This window comes from Pteronotus mesoamericanus, unplaced genomic scaffold, assembly GCF_021234165.1.
Source record: "Pteronotus mesoamericanus isolate MK-2021 breed Mesoamerican mustached bat unplaced genomic scaffold, CSHL_Meso_final contig_58, whole genome shotgun sequence".
Classification (NCBI taxonomy): Eukaryota; Metazoa; Chordata; class Mammalia; order Chiroptera; family Mormoopidae; genus Pteronotus; species Pteronotus mesoamericanus.
Window position 1 is genome coordinate 5,584,273 of NW_026555205.1, and position 19,835 is coordinate 5,604,107.

Below are 19,835 nucleotides of genomic sequence, written 5' to 3' on the forward strand. Positions count from 1 at the left end.
AGGGGGTCAAAGACCACTCTAATAAATCTGAAGCTGTAGAACTTCTGCCCATACAAATGCACTACGCGCACGCGCACACACACACACACACACACAATTTTGCATATAATTTTACAAGTTCAAAATTTCCCTGAACTACAGGTTAAGAAACCATAGCTTAATTTCTATCTCCAATAATTGAATTCATGATCTGTCTTGTCAGCAAATAAGCTCTCTTTACTTCTCCATTTAGCATCAGCTGCACATTTGAAACATATTGTTTTAAATATAAATGCCCCATTTGATCTGAGCTATGTAAATTGCCTTAATGGTGTCTCCCCAGAAGGCCACCTGATTGTCAGTCCCTTACCAGCCTAATCATGCCATTTCCTTTGCTCAGGGCTAAGCATAACAGATACAGGAAGCCAAAACTTGCTCCTTTTATAGCGTCCATGTTCTTGGTTAAATGATACCACTAACTATCCAGATCAGAGGATTATGGCCTTAATAAAACGATTATGATCCCCCCTCTTCAATATGTAATTCATACTAACGCATAAAAAGGAAAAGAAGTCTAAAAAGTTCTGATATTCCTATAACGATTAAGTCTTTTTAAAAACAATATATCCAAAATCAGTATGTTTCCACTGATTTTTGGGTACTCTGCTTACTCTGGCTATTGGGTAATCCAACACAGGTCTAACTGTCTAAACCATAAATTTGGGAGCTTCTTTGACTTCTACTTTAATTCTACCTTAGTCCGTCACCAAGCTCTCTCTGTTCTATATCCCGAACTCATCTTAAATCCATCTTCTTCCTTTCATCCTCACAAACCATTATCTTCATAAGGTATCAGCATTTCTCACCTGGTCTTACTGTCTTCAATTTTGCTTCCTGCAATTTATTATGCTGGGCCAAAGTAATCTTTTGAAACATAATATCACCAGTCTTATCTTTGTTTAAGACCTTAAATGGTTCCTCATTACCCATGCTTCTTAGAATACTATCCAAGTTGAAAATTTATGTTTCTTATCATGCTGTTCAAGGGCCTGAATGATCTGCCTCCATCCCTTTCCATTGTCTATTCTTGTGATGGCTCCCAGTGTTCCATACCCATTTCATGCTCCCTAAATGCTGGCTTTTGTTTTTAAATTTATTTTTCAATTACAGTTGATATACAATGTTGTATTAGTTTCAGGTATATAACATAGTGATTTGACATTTATATACCTTACAAAGTGAGGTAAGCCTAGAACCCACCTGGTACCTTTCATAATTTTTACAATATTATTGACTGTATTCCCTATGCTGTAAATCACACCCCTGTAACTATTTTTATAACTGGAAATTTGTACTTTTTAATCCTTTTTTGCCATATTCCTCCATCCCCTGCTGGCTTTTCTCTTACTGCCAAGTTTTACACATGCTAGACCAAGGCCTGGAAAGTCTTACTTTTTACCGTTTCCACTTTGCTTTGTGTGGATAACTCCCATTAGTCTTTATTCTTGCTTTTTTTTTAAATTTTATTTAGTGTTATAGAGAGGGGAAAGGAGGGAGAGAAATATCAATGTGCCAGAGAAACATCAATCAGTTGTCTCCCATATGCCCCCAACCAGGGATATGGCCCAAAACCCAGGCATGTGCCCTGACTAGGACAAACCAGCAACCTTTCAGTTTGTAGCACAATGACCATCATACTGAGCCACATCAGTCAGGGCAGTCCTTATTCTTGAAGACTCACTCTTGGGTTTCTTCTCCTCTAGCAAGTCTTTTCTTGCTTCACTCTGCAAAGAAAGTTAAATGCTGTTCCCTTCATGCTCCCATGGAACTATGCAGTATATACTCGGAGTTTGACACTTATCAACACTGGATTGTTAGTCCTTCTTTATATATCTATTTCTTTAGCTAAAATTTGAAGTATTTGACAGCAGCAACTGTATCCTATGTGGTCTCACATTTCCTAGCTCTTGCCTTATGCCTGCACACTTAATAACTATCATTTATGAGCAATTCATCATGTACAAAGTGCTTCTAATGTTATCTAACCACCAAAATCTTATAAAGTAGACCTTATTATTATTATATTATTATTGTTTTATAGATGAGGAAATGAGGCTCAGTGAGTTCAAACCACACACCTCCAGGTTATATAGTGGGCAGGTGTCAGAGTCAAGATTTGAAAAGATGTCCCAACTGTGGCTACAGAACTGAAACTCTTAATAGCTACACTATTTCTTATTCAGTAGCATTAAGAAAAAAACTCTTGATGTATTTGAGCCCCAGTCTTCAATTAATGTTTAGTGATTGAATGGGCCCTAGATGATAACTCTTTTTTTTGGAAACACTAAAATCTATCTCCTTCAGAAAATTCTGTGAGCATTGGCCATTTATATGAAGATTCAGCCAAACTTGATTATTGGGATAATAAGACTCATCCTGATCAGTTCTAGTTGATATTTGCACAGAGCAGAAGACCAAATGACTACTACTTTCTGGGAATATTGTGCATATTCTATTGGAACCAAGAATGAAGGCCACAAGTTGCTGACTAGATCACTGCAATGAGTATTTGGCCTTGGGATCCTCTACGTGTACATGAGTTCTGGTTGTAACTCCAGGAGCCAGCTAATCTTTCCTGTCTCTCATCTTGACACTTTTCATCCTACTACCTTAGAGAGAAAGAAAAGCCCCTCTAGACATCTGTCATCTCCTATACAATCTACCACAGTCAGTGTTCCATACTTCTTCCAGGGGCTAGAGCTTTTTCCATGACAAATGCCCCTACGCTTTCAACCTCTTCTTTAAATGCCCTCTTTACTTCCTGCCTTAGGTTCTCAAACATCACTGTGCATCACTCTCATCTGGGAAATTTAAAAAGAGACAGATGCTCTATCCCCACCCCCAGAGACTCAGATTCAGTTAGTCTGGGCTACACCCAAGCACCTTTCATTTTTAAAGCTCCTCAGGTATTTCCATTAAGCACTGGGGTAGAAAAAAAACAACTGTAAACCTTACTATCCAATGAGGGTACCAATTCCATACATAATCCTGATGGGCACTGCTCAGTCTTTCTCATGCCAATTCCTTAGACCTGGGAGAATAGTAAAGGGCAGTTTCTCCCTTTTTTATTCCAAACTGTGTATTTGAACTGAGTGCTACTGCACTTGCCAACAAAACCCCCTCCTGTGAGGTTACTGCCATTTAGTTATCTTGGCCAAGTATCCTTATCCATTGAGGACTTTGATTTCCAGCCTTCATTCTTGCACTCAATGTTGCCATTACTCTGTGAAATGTAGTATATAAATGAACATCTCCTTCACACCCTTTCTTTTTAATTCCTTGACTTCCATCAACCATAATCAACTTGACCTCCCTTCCACTTCTGCAATCCATTCCAATGTCTACCTTTTAAAACAGTGGTTTTCAACCAGGGCTGCACATCAAAGTGACTTGTAGAGTTCCATAAAATACTAATGTCTGGGGCCCACCCAGAACCTACTATATGAGGTTTTCTGGGTGTAAGACCTGGACAAATAATTTTATAAACTCCACAGGTAATTTGCAGACCAAGTGGAGAACCATAGCTACCCTAGTCCTTTTCATTATCTATAATGAACCTTTCTCTAAAATATTTAACCCTGTTATCTCATTTCTTAATCCCAGCCTCCCATCCTGCCAGCTTTCTCACTGTCTTAAGCCCTTACTCCTATTTTACCTGTTATTTGATCTCAACAAAACTTCCAGCTCCTGGATGCCTCTGTTTTTAGCCGATTTCTCAGTTTCCTCCTGGTCTAGACTCTATGGCCCATCATTTAAATTCCTCTTAAGCCACTGCCCTGGAAACACTTGGTTCTTGCAATTGTTCTGCAAAACCCTACCCTGACAGAATCCAATCATAAAACTTCCACTTCCATACCAAGGCTATTGAAAGTTGTTTGGGAAAAACCACATAACCATGAATACCGGTGTTCACAGACAATAGTTAGGTAATTAATGGTGCTTGACAATATTCTTCTTTTCCCTTTCCAACCTCCTTTTCCACTCCTCTTGCTGAATATTCCAGAATTGTACCACTTCACTCAAACTGGTGCTTCACCCTCTTTTCTCTTACTTTCATCATATGAAATTCCTTCTACTTCAATGAGAAGAATGAAGACCATCAGTTTGGAACTCTTTTGACTTCATTCCCTCTCCTAGTCTTATGCACTTATCCCCCATCTCAGTTGAAGCAGTGTCCCTTCCTTCTGCCTAAGGTTTATCCTTCCACTGGTGTCTAGATCACACTCCTTCTCACTTCTTGTATTTCACCTTGTATCTTCCATCTCTCCCCCTCCACTGACACTTCCGCTTTGGCTTAAAAGATAATGCTGAAATTACTTTTGTTCTTAAAACTTAAAACCTTCTGTCACTTTGCATCTCTCTCTGACTGCTAGTCTCTCAGCCTTTTCTTCTTTAAACATTTTGAAAAGGCAATCTAGACTTCATTAGCCCTCACGCCTCCAACCACTGCATTAAGCCCCTGAGGTCACAAATTAACCACCTCCTTGAAAATGGCTACTTTTTCCTCCCTATCACTACTGACCTCTCAGTCAAAGCTAACATTGCTGACCATAAACTTCATGGTACTCCTCTGTACCTTGTTTCACATAACACTTTTCCAAAGTCTATTCCTATATTTCTGGGTCTTCTATTGACTCTTTAAATATTTTCCAGGAGCTGGCCTAGGTCCTCATCTCTTATCATCTCACCTCTCCCTTAGGTCACCTCATGTACTTGTATGGTTTCAATTAACATGTACACTAGTAACTCCCCTTATGTACCTCCAGCCCTGACCTTTGTACTGTTCCCTGACCCCATGGAGTTAACTGCCTACTGAATACCTCTATTTGGATATCTCATAGGCCCCTTACTCTAAATATTTTCTAAAGTAAACTATTCTCCATTGCCTTTCCCCACTTAAAAGAAGATCTATATTTCCTCCTGTGTTTCCTACTTCACCCCCTCCAGTTTCTCCTTCTACCATCTGATTAGTTGCCTAATTCTATTGATTATTCCTCTTAAAGACTCCTACTGTAGTGTTCTCTCCTATTCATATTGATACTTGCCTTTAGACCAGGCCACTGTCATTTCTCACCTGCATGACTCTGGCAGCCTAACTTGTCTCCTTCCATCTCTCTCCTTCCAAATTAATTTTTCTCCTGTGGCTAGAGTGATATTTTAACACATAAATATGATATACTCCTGCTTCAATGTTTCCCCAACTGCCTTCACGATCAAATTCAAAGCTCTTAGTGTGGCATAAGTAAGTCCTCCAGGATCCAGTCCCTGATTGCTTCCTCAGCTCCATCTCCCAACCCTCTCCCACTCTGACTCAATGCCCTATCTATTCCAACCTACTTGTAGTTGTATTTCTAGAACTTCAGCTAATACTGTGCCATGCTTACTTCATTTATAATGTTAATGTTGCTCCTTAGATCTGAAAGGTCACCCATCTCTTCTGTGTATAGCTCTATTCCTTCTTTAAGACTCACCTCAGTTCAGTGATCACCTCCTCCAGGAAGCTTTCCCTAACTGCCCCTTTCCTCAAGTTCAGGCTTGAACAGATGCCCCTCTTCAGTGCTCACTTCTATATTATACTTACCATGATACTATAATCATTGACTGCTTTGTCTCTGTCCCTCACTACGCCATCAGTTTCTTAAAGGCAGGAACTGAGACTTATTCACCTCTGTACTCCAGCATCTATTTAGAACAACACCTGATTCAATAAATGTTTAATGAATAAGCAAATAAACAAGTGAATGGATAAATGAATTTCATTTTATGAAATGAAACCCAATATATGGAGACAGGTCATGCATATTTGCCATTAGGTGTTGATGGATGAGAAGGCAATGATCCAGGTTCCCCAAGAAAGCTGAGGAGTGGGAGGATATGTTTTATAGTAGTTGTTATAGCTGAAGTTGGTGGTGGCGGCATTGTTACTGTTTTTACCCAACAGTGGGGATGACTCTGTATTCATCAGGCATACTTCTTCCCAGGTGCCACTTAGGGGTCAAACCTATATATATTGGCAACACAGATGTGCAGGGTTCAAGGTACAGCAAAACAACCAATTGTCCCCCAGACAAAATCCCTGGATGGCCCTATGCTTCCTTCTGGAAGCATTTCAGAAAACTGTCACCTGGGTCTTCCTTGTTGTAGGAGTTCCACTTGTCATCTTCCCCTAAAATTCCTGGAAATTTTGATGGGACTTTTCATTGGATGTCATATGGTCACACCCCAAATTACTTCTTTAGACATTTTCTAGTTCCTTGAAAACAGAGCATGAAGGAAAAGAAAAGGAAGGACAGGGGACAGATATAGAGAAATGCTTTTCCACATAAATTTAGCCTCAAAGCACAGAACAATAATCATTTTTGAAAAAGAAATGGAAAGCCTGCAAAATTATGGAATACAACATAATTTAAAAAGCGACATTTATAGCCACATTAATACAGAAAGCTAAAAGCAAAACATTATATAAATCATTTCTAAAATGAAGAAATATTTTTTCCAAAGAAAAAAACACATAGGTTGGCTACTTCTAAGCAGCAAGCATTTCTCAACCCTGGCTCCAATGACTACTTCCTTCCTGCTCCTGTTCTAGCTTCCTTTCCTTTGAATCAGTCAATGAGTCAGTTAACAAGTATACAAAGAATTCAGGATCAGTATAGTGACAGATTATGGTGAGTAACTCATTAAGAACTTAATATTCTAGACTTGCAATCTAATTGGAGAAATAAGCTGAGCAAATAAAAAATAGAAACTGATACCAGATCAGAGAAAATAAGGTGCTAATATGGGAATAGAGTATAAATGCTGTAGCATGTCCAAAAATAAGATCATAGAAAACTGTGGTGGACAGTGAGGGCTTACTGGCAGAGGTAAGATTAGAGAGATGGATCTTAAAGAATAAATAGGCAGGAAATGGCAAGTCATGAAAAGCAAGAAAAACAGAAGACGCAAAGCTTGGAAGTAGAAATGTATAGGATATTGATGAGGAAGTGAGAGATAGCAATGAAGAATCTACTGGGAAAGATTTCTGAGCAGATGGACAATATGATAGAGCATTTTCTGGAAGAAAAGCAAAGTAGCTATGTGCTGCTAGGTACACATGACATGGTGTGGGCAGGCTTCAAAATGGTTGCTATTTCATGCAGGCTGAGGAGGAAAATAAATGGTGGGTGGGAGTAGAGCAGGAAGGACCGATCTGACACTGAATCCGTTGCCTCTAAAGATTATCTATTGGGCATTTCCTATAAATTGTGTGTGTCTGATTCCTGCAACTAGATTGAAAATTACCTTAGGACAAGGAAACTGGTCTTATATATAATATCCCTGACAACACTCAGCACAGAGGTAGGCACATAAAAAGCAGGAACAAATCTTTTCTGAGTGAATCATAAAACCTGCTCCAGGTAAACCTATATTAACATCCAATTCTATTATATCTGATTTTAAAACTGAGATAGCTAATAAACTACATGTGTGCTCAAAATCAGTATGCAGTGCAGATTTATGCACTATCTGGTTGCACATGTGTGTCTAACCTGTGATCATCCATTAAATCCTTTGAAATAAAGGAGGTCTATTAAAATATTTTGTTAGGAGGCTTGTACTGTAGTTGCTGAAGGTGGAGCTCTCCGGAGAGGTGCCCTTGTCCCACAATCCCTAGCTTGATACTAAAATCCCTACCCCGTCCTCTCTAGTTTGTCCCACTCCCCTTGCCCAGGTGCAGTCCATACTGTCATATGTTCCTGAAGCCAAACAACTTGTGCAGATGTAGGGGCCACTTCTAGCAGGGGCAGTGAGGAAGGCTGGTTGGAGATCTGTCATACTAAAATGCCTGTTTTTCACCTCAATACACCTGGACTTTGCTCTGGGAAAGCCATATTGGATGGATATGGAAGTATTTTTAGAGGGTGACCTACCTTCTGTTGCCGGCAACCATCACTTTTCCTAATAGTTGATCCTTACTGACTTGGTCACTCTTTAGCTGGGAGGTAGGTATTTTCAGTGGTTCATTAATTTATTTCATTCACTGAGAGGCTGCTATTCAATGCCTCACAGGGATCTTTTACAAAATACTGTACTAGTGACCTTTAAAAATTAAAATGCCTCAGTGTTTGCATAACTACCAGCGAAGTGAATTAAGTACTGAAGTTGTTCTACTCTACCTTCTGAATTATGGGGTCACAGAGCACACTGTGCCATAACCCCATGAGGGAAGCTTTCTGAAGTCTTATATTTGGGTAAGAATAAGTGCCTGAGAACAGTTAAAATATTCTGTTTGTCGGCATATTATGAGAAGGGACTCAAAGGAATTGATTACTTCCTAGGCTCATGAAATGTACATTTTCTCTTACATAGGGAGAGATTAATTCTGTAGACATCCTCTACGTTTTGGTAGTAAAATGTTACTACCAAATTAACGGGCCAAATTTGTGGGCCTTCAAATTAATTTTTCCCAATGGAAGTACTCCAAACTACATATGGTCATTACAGTGGAAAATTATACATAAAAACAGTTTATTCTTGACTCTAAGTATTTAAAAATGACAGTGTAAGGTGGGAAAGAGATTTACAAAATGGTTCTGCATAACATATATTTCTGGCTTAAATCTAGCATCTTGAGAAAAATATATACTGATTCTGATCAGAAAAGGAAATATGTGTTTATTAAATGAGGAAAAGGGGGCCTGAATCTTTAAATACTGAATTATGATTAAATGTAAGGGGAAAGATGATAGGTAACTCTCATGTTGTATTTTAATATAGTTCTTTAATATTTTAATTATAAGAACATAGGTATTTTTGTAATAGAAAAAGATTTCATAGCCCTCAAAATAACAGGGGAATCAGGAGGAAATAATTAACAATTTTATTTTTTTACAAAGGCTGTTACTTTCTGCTAGCAAGTTAGGCCCTCAGGAGGAATAACTTGTAAAGACAAAGGTATGACTTACTGTTTTATTTGCTGATTGAGAAAATGGGTTAGATTCATCTGGATTTCACTTACTTCTGTAAAGATTCCGTTTTTATATATTCCCTTGGCTAAAACCTATTTTCAAAACAAGTTAGGTAACTCCTATTTTATATTAAGCTGTATAGTGTTCAACTACCACTGGACTAGGATTCAGGGATCTAAATTCTAGGTCTGCCTTGCTTTGTAATAAGTAGTGGGGCAAGTTTGTGGAGGTCATTTAACCTCTCTAAATTCCTGCTTTCTGTAAAATTATGATAATCCTTGCCTACATCATCAGAGGTATGAAGGAGGTAGTTGATATGAAAATAATTTGAATATTGTAACATCCCTGTAATTGCCATCCAAAATACATCATCTCATTAGCAATATACTTAGTAACAGGTTATATGTGTTTGCTGGAGAACTAAGTAATCTGCCACTTTTTAAAAGGAGCATTTCCATCCTATAAGTGAAGTCCTTAGAAATATAAACTACCAAGGAAGATAATTAAACTGGGCTGTTTTAAACATTCACTGCTCTTATGTTGGTATCTTTCATTATATTAGCAAGTCTCAGAAGTATATAATTGAGAAGGCCCATGATGGAAGTTTCATTCTCCTGCCTTCAGGTAGGACCTGCTAAAGCCATGAGACATCCAACAGAGAACCTAGAACATTTCACCCTTGGTAATCATTGTACCCAATCAGCACATCTGGATTTTCTTTATGTCTAATTTCATTCTCTCTGGTAAAATAGTAAGCCCATTTCCACCTGCCAGTTCTTCAGTGGCTATGGGAAACAATATATGTGCTCTGTAGAGTAGCAGCCTTTAACATATAGAAAAATCATCAAAATGGTACCTGACTCTGCCAGAGCAGATACAAGCCCAATTCATAGGCTAGATGTTTAATGAGGATGATGGAGGAAAGGAAATGATGGTCCCATGTGAGCCATTCTAGTGATCCCCCTCACACACACTGAGCCGTCACCTTCAGTGGTATCATCTTCAAAGACACTCAACAACAATGATCATTCTGACTGATCAATAGGAAGTTGACTCTTATGCCTATCTCCTTTCAGACAACACACACTGGTTCCACTCTCATTTACACCCAATTCATACATGCAACAGTTTCAATGAAAAATGTTTGAAAACAAAAAGTAAACATAAGGCAATGTCCCAAACCAGACATATCTGATCATGTAGATAATTTTACAGGGCACAAGTTTGAGAGGAAAAAATGAGGGGCCTCATTTGTTTTAAGGAGGAAAGTAACTTTATATCCTTTAGCTAGTGTCCTCTCCTTACAATACTTCATTTAAATGTTTGATACTTCCCTGTTCTGGCTTGCCCCTTCTCATACATCCCCTGTATCTTCTTCACCTCCTAATCTTCCCCTCAAACATTACTTCTTCTCTCAATTTATTTCTCCCTATTACTTCTTTCCTTTATTGTACAAGGGGGGACACAAAAAACAGAATTTATTTATAAAAATTGTGCATTTATTCTTGCATGTTTAAACTTCAGTCACATTCGAAGTATTCTCCACTTTATGTAATACACCTACCAAGACATTTTCTCCACTGCTCAAAACAGTTTTTGAAATCATCAATTTTGATGCCTTTTAGTGCTTCTGATATTTTTTTTGTTTCACCTCTTCCACATTGCAAAGGTTTCCCTTTGAGAGCTTTTCTCATCCAGGGAAACCAAAAAAAGTTGCTTGGTGTGAGATTGGGTGAATCTGAAGGGCGGAGAACAGGAATCATGCCGTTTTTCGTCAAAAACTGCTGAACACTCAACACAGTGTGAGCAGGTGTGTTCATAAATCACCTTTCATGAAATGGCAAACGTGATGAAAGCACCTTCAAAAAAATAATAACTAAAGTTGAACACAGCCTCTCACAACACCAGCTGGTACAGTGATACAGATGGGTTCACAGAACATGCACCTAGTGGGGAAAGACTATACTAAAAGGGGCCCACTCTGCAGAAGATAATTCCCTTATTTTCTTGGTCTCCCCTCATATACCTCTCCCAATCCTACAATCCATACTTGTCTTGAATTTGGCTGCTGGTTTTAGTAGGCTCCCATATTTGTGCCCAATTTCCCTGTTTATTAACTTTGAAGTGGAAGCACAGGCCCTAGTAGATAAAATGCATCATTATCCCACCTTCTTCCCATTTCAACCACAGGAGACCTACAAGAGTAAGGGAGTAGTATAGGAAGTTTTTCTCCTGGGGCACAGCACTGACCCTGGAGGACAAGCAAGATGTCATGCCATTCAGGCTTTCCAAAGGGTAGTGCAATGATCTCCAAAGATCATTCTTTGCTGAGCTGTATGGTCTACTTTGGAGAAGCAAGAGGAATATAAACACCATTCAAGATGTAGCAGTCTCTGACATCTGGCATTCTGGTAATAGAACCCACAATTAATTGAGACTCCCATTCATTGTTGTTGCAATGGTAATAACTTTGAGCTACTCAAGATCTCAAAGGGTCTTCAGCATCACCGAAGAAAGACTGCATACTTTTCAGTCTAGTTATCACACTAAGTATTTTTATTGTGCATTAATTAGATGAAAGGTAGCAACGTGCATTGTCCAAAACATTTGATTAACAAGACCATAGGATAAGTGAGAGTCTTCTTTAACATAATTACTGCACAGTAATGCTTTCTGCTGTGTAGTATATATAGAAAATAACATACTCTAGGAATTAGAACAATATATATGAAATACAATAACACACTATATGGCACTTTAAGAACTTCTTCATATATATGAGCATACTCATTTAGAGCCTCAACTTTCTAAAGTAAGCAGTATTCAAGCCTGTAAAGTACACACACCAAATGATAATCTTATCCACAAAACACCCAAATCAAATGTTAGCATACATCTATTATGAAGAATATTTCTCCCCATAATTTGTTTTAAAAACATGAAAAAATTTTCTTTCTTTCTTACTGAGTGGTGCTAAAAATGAAGTCTGCTTTTCTGGAGTGAGAAAAGTTTCAAAGCACAGTATTATATTCTTAAGGAAAAATGAAAGCGACTGCTGGCTTTTGGATGCTAGGAATGTAGTTTCCCACATATTCCTTTTGTTCTATTGCAAGGCCATGTTCTAGAGTATAGAACAACCATAGGGTTTGGAGTCTGGGAGACCTAGGATAGTTCTGGCTTCCACCATTTGCTATGTCATGTTAGGTTGTCTATTTAAACACTTTGAATTTAAATTGCCTTATCTTTAAAAAGGGGATAATGCAGAGTGGTTGTAAGGATTTAAAGACTATATGTACGGTGCCTGGAAAACTGCATAGCTCAGTCAGTAAGTGGTAGGTCACTTCCTGTCTGTCTTGATTTATATCCCACTATCTCTTAATACTCCTCTAGGAAGAGGGGACTTTACTTGATTCCCAGGCTCACCAGCTTCCAAATCTCTCTGGATTCCCCACAAACAAAATGCACACGAACTGTGCTCTTTAAAGACATAGCCCTTCACACACCATTTCATGTACTCTGAAACACACCTGATGCTCAAGTGCAGCCCAAGACACAAGACACATAAGCATGCTTCAGAAGACACAGAAGTCACAAAGACCACATCACCTCCAAATGCAGCCTTACTTGCTTCGTTCTCACATGTTCTTCCAAGGTTCAAGTCCTTAATATTGATTATTCTTAGAGGTACTGTGCCATTTTCAGAGTCCTGGCAGATTCATTTGCCTCACTGCCTGTGTAATTTTTCACGTATTTATTTACTTATTAATGTATTTATTCTCCACCTTGTTCCAAAATGGATATGAGGTGGCTTACACGAATACACAAAATATGATAGCATAAATTGAAAGTAGATAAGAAATTAAAAGGAACAAAAAAGATAGGAACGTAAAACGGAGCTTGGAAAAACGCTAATACAAAGTGCATACATACCATAGAGTCCCTGATAAGTGCTATGTGTGGGCCACACATTTGGCTCCAAGCTTTCTCATAGCCAACAAAAGAGAAACCTGATCAGTATCACACTTCATAGGTTATATAAAATAAAAGGAAAACACTTGTTCAGGATGTCCTTTTTCTGATCTAATTCTGAAAACTAATTTGCTCTAATACCAATATTCAGCTCCTGGAATAGTCTCCAACAAAAATCGTTGATCTTCTACATCCACTACTTCTTATTTTTTTTCTACCTGTCTCTTGAAGTTCTATTTGTTCAATGAAATGTAGCTGTTAAAGAGACTTCTTAAAACAAATAAGCAAAAATTTCTGCTGTCACCAAAGCAAGTATTTTCATTTAACTAAAGAAGTAGACATTGTGACATTATTTATATCAAAAATTTGGAAAGGCCCCCAAATATCCAATAAAAAGAAATAGTTAAATAAACCATGATGCCACTGTTGCCACTGTATGATGAAATATTATATACCATCAACAAAATATTTATAAAAACTTTTTTAAAAATATTAAAAAATGACAAAAACGTAAAGTGAAAAAGCAAGATATAAAACTGTATATATTATGATCTTAACTATGTAAAAATATGCCTTTATACAGCCATAAAAAACTCTGAAAAGAAATCCACTGAAATGTTAACATTGTTTCTGAGATTTGTAAATATAGGCAATTTTCATTTTTTTCTATGTGCTTGTCTTTATTTTGCAAAGTTTTTGATACTGATGAAAAATACCTCTATGATGTGAAGAAGAAGAACTAGGAGTAAAAATACCAACCCAGCCAGTTATCATTGTCCTGTTGAATTATGGGAAATTTCAGTTTTTCTATTTTCTATAATTGATATATAAATTCTAGTGAGGAAAAAAGTTACTGAAAGAAAGAAAGAAGAATTCTAAAATCTAGTTTTTGGTTGTTTGTTTCTAGGGTCCAGAGTGATGTAAATCTAATAACATCTCAATTATTAAGCACTTAATAATTATAAAATTTATTTTATTTAAATTTAAAATATTAAATTTATTTTAAAAGCACCCTGATATTTAGAATTATATATGTTTATGAGGAAAATCTTGTGATATAGGCTAGATATTACTTGCCTCATTTAATAGGTGATGAAACTGAGGCTCAGAGAAACTAAGTGACTACCCCAAAGTCACAATAATCAGTGGCAGAGGTAGATTTGTACCCAGGCCTCCAGAATCTAAGTCCAGTGCTCTTTCCATTCATTCAAGACTGACAGTGGTGTAACTCAAGCAGTCACTGAGAGGCAGAAACATGTAAACAGTAACCCCTCCCTACCTATGAAGGTCCTATTATCGAATAGGAGACCCACAAGGTAGGAGAGTTCAGCTGATGAAATTATTTTTTTAGGAGGTAATAAAAAGAGCAAGGGAAGTGAGGCTACATATAAACTTTGAAAGCCCTCATAAATACTTCTTTGCATAGTAAAACAAAAACAATAACAACAGCATATTACATAAAAATAATAATGAAAGTTTACATAGCTTAAATTAGTAAAAATGACAGGCTCTACATAGTTTCCATTTTGATCCTAAGATGATTTCCAGAGATGATGAAGATGTACCACTCATTAGCAGTGAGAGCGAAGCAATGAACAGAGGTGGGCTGTTACGGAAATCATGGCTTTCCATACACTCAGAGTCATCTAAGTCTAATCCTGAAATTTTAACAACTTGCTTATGACTTAACCCCTATCAAGCAAGTGATTTTAAGTGGTACAACTTAATGACTTTAGTTCTTCTGAAGATGACTTCTGTCTTCTCAAGGCTTTTCTGAAGATACTTTAGCACTTTGGTATAGAGTTCAAATTAAATTATTGAAGCTTTTCCTGAAGGCAGATTATCAGCTGTTCAGCAATGGTATTTAAATGGCATTACTTGATAACTTATGCTCTTCTGAATTTGCTTTCTTCCCAATACGGTATTGTCAAAAGACTCTTAGAACCTCTTTAAATAGTTCAATTAAATCATTTGAACATACCATGGAGGCAGCTTATCAGCTATTCAGAAATGGTATTAAATGGCACTATTTGATGATTTAAATCCTGCTGAAAGATGGTTTCTGTCTAATGCAATATTTTTGGAAGGCATCACAGCACCTCTTTATAGGTAAAGTCTAACATGTAAAGGTATCAGTTTTCACTACTTTCTTGGGGAGGTTTTAATCTTGCCCTAAAATATTTGTTCCTGTTGCTCCAGTTCCATAGATCCTAAGTATCTTCATCATCACTTCTGATAATCATCCCTGGGGTACTGGAAGTTTCCTGAAAGTCATCTTCTAGCAGCATCACATCACTTTAGTATCAAGAGGTTCGGATTCCACTTCAGCCAATGACTGTTCCTATGCCAAATGTTCATCTGCACCCATAGGTCCTTCTTGGTCCAAAGATTTTTTTTCTGCCTCCAGAAAGGATTGCTGAAAGATATTTCACCATATCTAGCCAAATTTTCTCTCAGCGCATTAACGACAGGCCCTGTTAAATTATCTAATACCTCTTTTATTAAGAGTATAGTATTAATGGTGGTTTAGGAATGCCACACAGAAAGTTTCCTTCAGAAAGAGGAAACTTTGTGAGATTCTGAATGACTGTTTGAAACACTGATCTGAGGACTTGAGTATGTGAGACATGAGATTAGTTATAAAGACACACTTAACATTAAGATGCACATTGGCAAGTACATCTGAGATGCCGAAAGGACTGTGGAAAATCGGCAGGATTTTGAATTCAAGATTTTTTTTTAAAAATAGTCTCGAACTTCCACAAGAAAATACTTTTCAAGCAATTCCTTATGGAGAAGGGTCATCCAAGCTTTTCTATTTGCATGCAAGTACACTGGAAACTTGGCTGAGTTTTTTCCTCTGGAAAGATTTGGTAAGAGTTTTCTGTAGACTAGTAATTGTTTCACTATGAGGTCACCTGAAGTAGTGGCACAAAACACAAATGTAAGCCTCCCTATTTCTGCTGACCTCATGCCAGCATTGATTGGCTCCTACTCTTCAAAAGGGAAAGTGAGATTGTTCAATGGCTTCCAAAGCATGGTAGTCTCAACAGCACCACAGATTTGCACTGGTACATAATTCTCTTCCTCAATCACTTTATTGTGATGGATACAACACAGAAGCTGCAGGCTCTATTAGTTCTTTCTTTGGCACCACTGCCACATAAAACTTGGTCTCCAGATCATGGCATATCAAAAATTTCTCAAACTATCCCTTGTTCCTCACAAAAATTTCTGGACCCACTTCAGTGTCTGAAAACATGTCTTCAAAAATTCCTCTTGCATGGTCACAGATCCCTTACATGGAAAGTGTGTCCTTATTATTTTGCTTGTCTTTAATCCAGATATTTAACATCATTTTCATCTTTCCCATCCTTACGTCACAAGGGATAAAGCATCTCTTAAGTGATACAGGTTTTAAGAGACAATACTGACCTTAATAAGAGTTTCAGCTTTCCTTATGGTACTAATTGAGGATTCATTAACACCATGAAAGCAACCTATATAAAACTATTTGGTTTACCTTGAAGAAGCAATTCAGGAATGTCTCTTTTCTCTTCTAAAGATATCACCCTTTTTGCTCTTTTGGTAACTTTTTGTGGTAACAGTGTCCCTGTACTTCATTCACTCTCTTCTGCCTCAAAAGTCACATTTATAAAAGCCATATTTAAACTTTATGCTAAGTAACCCAACCTGGAAATTACTTACTAGAAATTTTAAATCTCCCAGTGTTACAAAGTGTAAGCATATGATATTTAAGCACCAAATAGTGTTATGAACAACACAAGGATAAATGAAAATATACCATTGTGATATCCAGTACAAATAAGGCTGACTGTGTAGGGGACAACTGGCAGAAGATGAGAGGAAAACAAATGACTCAGAAATTTCTTCCCACACTGTGATATAGTCAGAGAGACAGTAATGTGGCAACTTGGACTGACTCCCACATACTCAGTTCAAAATTTTCACAGCTGTCAAAAAGGTATACAGAAGTAAATCCACCTATAGTTCAATTTCCAATAAGGAGAGCTTGCAGTTTGGAAAGGATTACTGTAAATTCTCCTCTAAATTATCAGAAAGAAAGTCACTGTTTATATATTCAAGACAGTACTATTGCTATGATTTACCTTGAATTAACACTATGAATTCAATTTTATGTAAAAGGTAAACATAACAAAAGTATATTTTCTGTAAACCACAGACGTCAATCAAACATGAACTTCTGACAAAATGCAACCTCTAAAGAAGTAGACATAAAGGTTAGGCAGGCCCCAAACAGTCAATGCCAAGAAATGACTACCCAAGAAAGAAAGTGACAATGAGAGAATAAACTAGCCCCTTTTGAATGCCCAGCCACTGATACTTTACTTTTATCCCCTCCTCCTGGGAAGATAGAGCGAAGCCTGGCTTTCTTATTCTTCTCTTCAGGGGCCATGGGAAGTGGTTTGGAGCTGTGGTTGAGTGTTGAAGAATCCCGGTTGTTACTATTCATCCTCAGTGGGGGAGCTGGGGGTTTCTCTTCATTATCCAGACTGTCAGACATTTTCAGTTACAACTAATTGCACAGCTCCTAAAGGAGGAGGAGAAAACAGGAGTTAAGAAAGAACTGGTCTAAAAAAAAGCAATCTAGTAAATATGGGGATTTTAACATCTTAGAAACATAAACTTTTTTTTTTGTTTCAGGTTTTTTAGTAACCGTTTGAGGGGTTTCTTTTCAAGAGGGAAAGGTACTGCCTCCCTAAAGATTAGCAGTGCAATTTCCAAAAGAGAAAAGTGAAGGCAATGATTAATGGCTTTTCAATACGCACACACAAACACATAGGTCTCTTCCTTTCCTCATGATGAAGCTCTATTTTCTGCTGTTCACTCAGTCTTTTAATGAACAATTTACAACCTGATTTTTTAAAAAATTCTATCCAGAGGGGATGGGGAAGAAGGACAATGGTGGAAAGAAGGGGAAGGGACTAGACAAAGAACATGTATGCATGACCCATGGACATTGACAACAGTGTGGGAATTGACTGTGGGAGCGAGGTGGGGGGTGGAATGGGAAGAGAAGGGAAAAGGGGGAAAAATTGAGACAACTGTAATAGAATAAACATAATTTTTAAAAAATTACATCCTGATGATTGCCATGGTAGTGTAGCATAACATCCTCAGAATCCAGAATTGACACAGGTTTGCCTGTTGATTTTTAATGGCCCACAAGAACGATTTTGCCCTGGCTGGTGTGGCTCACTGGATTGTGTTCTGGCCTGCAAACCAAAAGGTTGCCAGTTAGATTCCTGGTCAGGGTACATGTCTGAATTGTGGGCCAGACCTCAGGTTGGGGGCATTCAAGAGGCAACCAATCAATGTTTCTCTCACATATAGATGTTTCTCTCTCTCCCTCCTTTCCCCCCTCTCTAAAAATAAGTAAAATCTTTAAAAAAACATACATGATGTGAATATTATTTTTTTAAAGAATGATTTGTTGGCTTCTTTGACATTGAGATGTCTTTGGTGTCTGACTCTTACCTGGTGTGTACCTGATTTACACTCTACGGTTTTATGAAAAAATAACTGAGAAGCAATCTAGTAGACCTGGCAGTTTCAGCAGAATTGGGATGGATAGATAGAAAACACAATTCCCCACTTCAAGTAGCACATAGAAGATAAAGCTGAGTCAAATGTCACCATGAGCCAAGAGGAGCTCCAAGTAGAGGACCATTTCCTGAGGAGACACTAAAAGCTTACTGCTTGTCATATTTTATGTCCTGGAACAGGGAACAAAGAAGTTGACAGGGGTCACATGGTCGTAAGAACCGGTCTGGGTTTTAGCAACTTGTTTGCTCTTAATTTCATTATTCTTTTGCATAATGTGCTTAGGGCTGAATGAATATATTTGGATTTCATCCCACTGAGAGGGTAAAGTGGTATGGAAAAGCATGGATTCCCCATGGAAATGTTTCTGTTTCCAGTTGTTTTCCTATTCAAATTCAAGTCTTTCATTATGGGCCTGAAACTTGCCATGGCTAGCCAGGTGTTAAAAGCATCTTCCAAGTGAATCTCCAGTTTGAATAAAAGAAAAATCAAATCCCATTGCAATAAAATCTCTGTAAATTCATCAAGTATTAACCGGCACTGATTTAGAAGCATAAGAACTCTCCAAGCACAACTTAGTGCATCACTTCATTCCAACATTTACTATAAACAAACCTAAGTACTACCACAATAATAACAAAAGCAGGATCTTATTACCTGTAATAATGAGAAATAATCCATCATAATTATTTTTAACCCTTCAGTTGTTACAATGTTTATTATTTTCATTAATGAACTCTAATTAGGTTACATTATGCAATGTTGAAAAATTTTTAAATTTTACAATGTTCTAAGTTTTCTCAAATATACAATCTGTGAATATTCAAGAATAAGTATCAATTGATAGTTTCTCCACCTGCACAGTTGATTGCCAACTAACAATGATTGGTTTGATCTTGATTTGCACAAGAAATCTCTTTTCCTTTCTTACATGTCATACTTTGTATTATCTTAATGAATTACAATCAAGTCTTTTTCAGTAATCATGATAGTGAAAATACTCAGTATTAAATATTTTGTCATGAATGGCAAAAACTCGACAAGTCTCACGTTGTGCTATACAGGTGAAGCTACAGTACAAGGCAAAATAAAAAGTAACTGCAATGTCAAGGATAAAGCCTACTCATGGGTATTACTGGTACTAGTACATATTTTAACTAGAATATAAAACTAGTGCTAATGGGCCTACATTCCTTTTTGAATTTGATTTTGATTTAACTTCACTGTTTCTCTAAAATAAAAGTGAGATTAAGACTGACTTAATCAGTGACACTATTCTGTTTTGGACAG

The 19,835-nt window shown here is 37.4% G+C and overlaps 1 protein-coding gene across 4 annotated transcripts in view; it reads right to left on the bottom strand.

Moving 5' to 3' along the window:
- Window positions 1-17,505, bottom strand: part of PAK3 (p21 (RAC1) activated kinase 3) — a 157,134-nt gene extending 139,629 nt beyond the window's left edge. For all 4 annotated transcript variants that reach the window (XM_054580363.1, XM_054580362.1, XM_054580361.1 and 1 more), the window contains exon 1: window positions 17,331-17,505. In XM_054580363.1, coding sequence (XP_054436338.1) covers window positions 17,331-17,505 — 175 coding nt within the window. The remainder of the gene's footprint in view (window positions 1-17,330) is intronic.
- Between the last annotated feature and the right edge of the window lie 2,330 nt (window positions 17,506-19,835).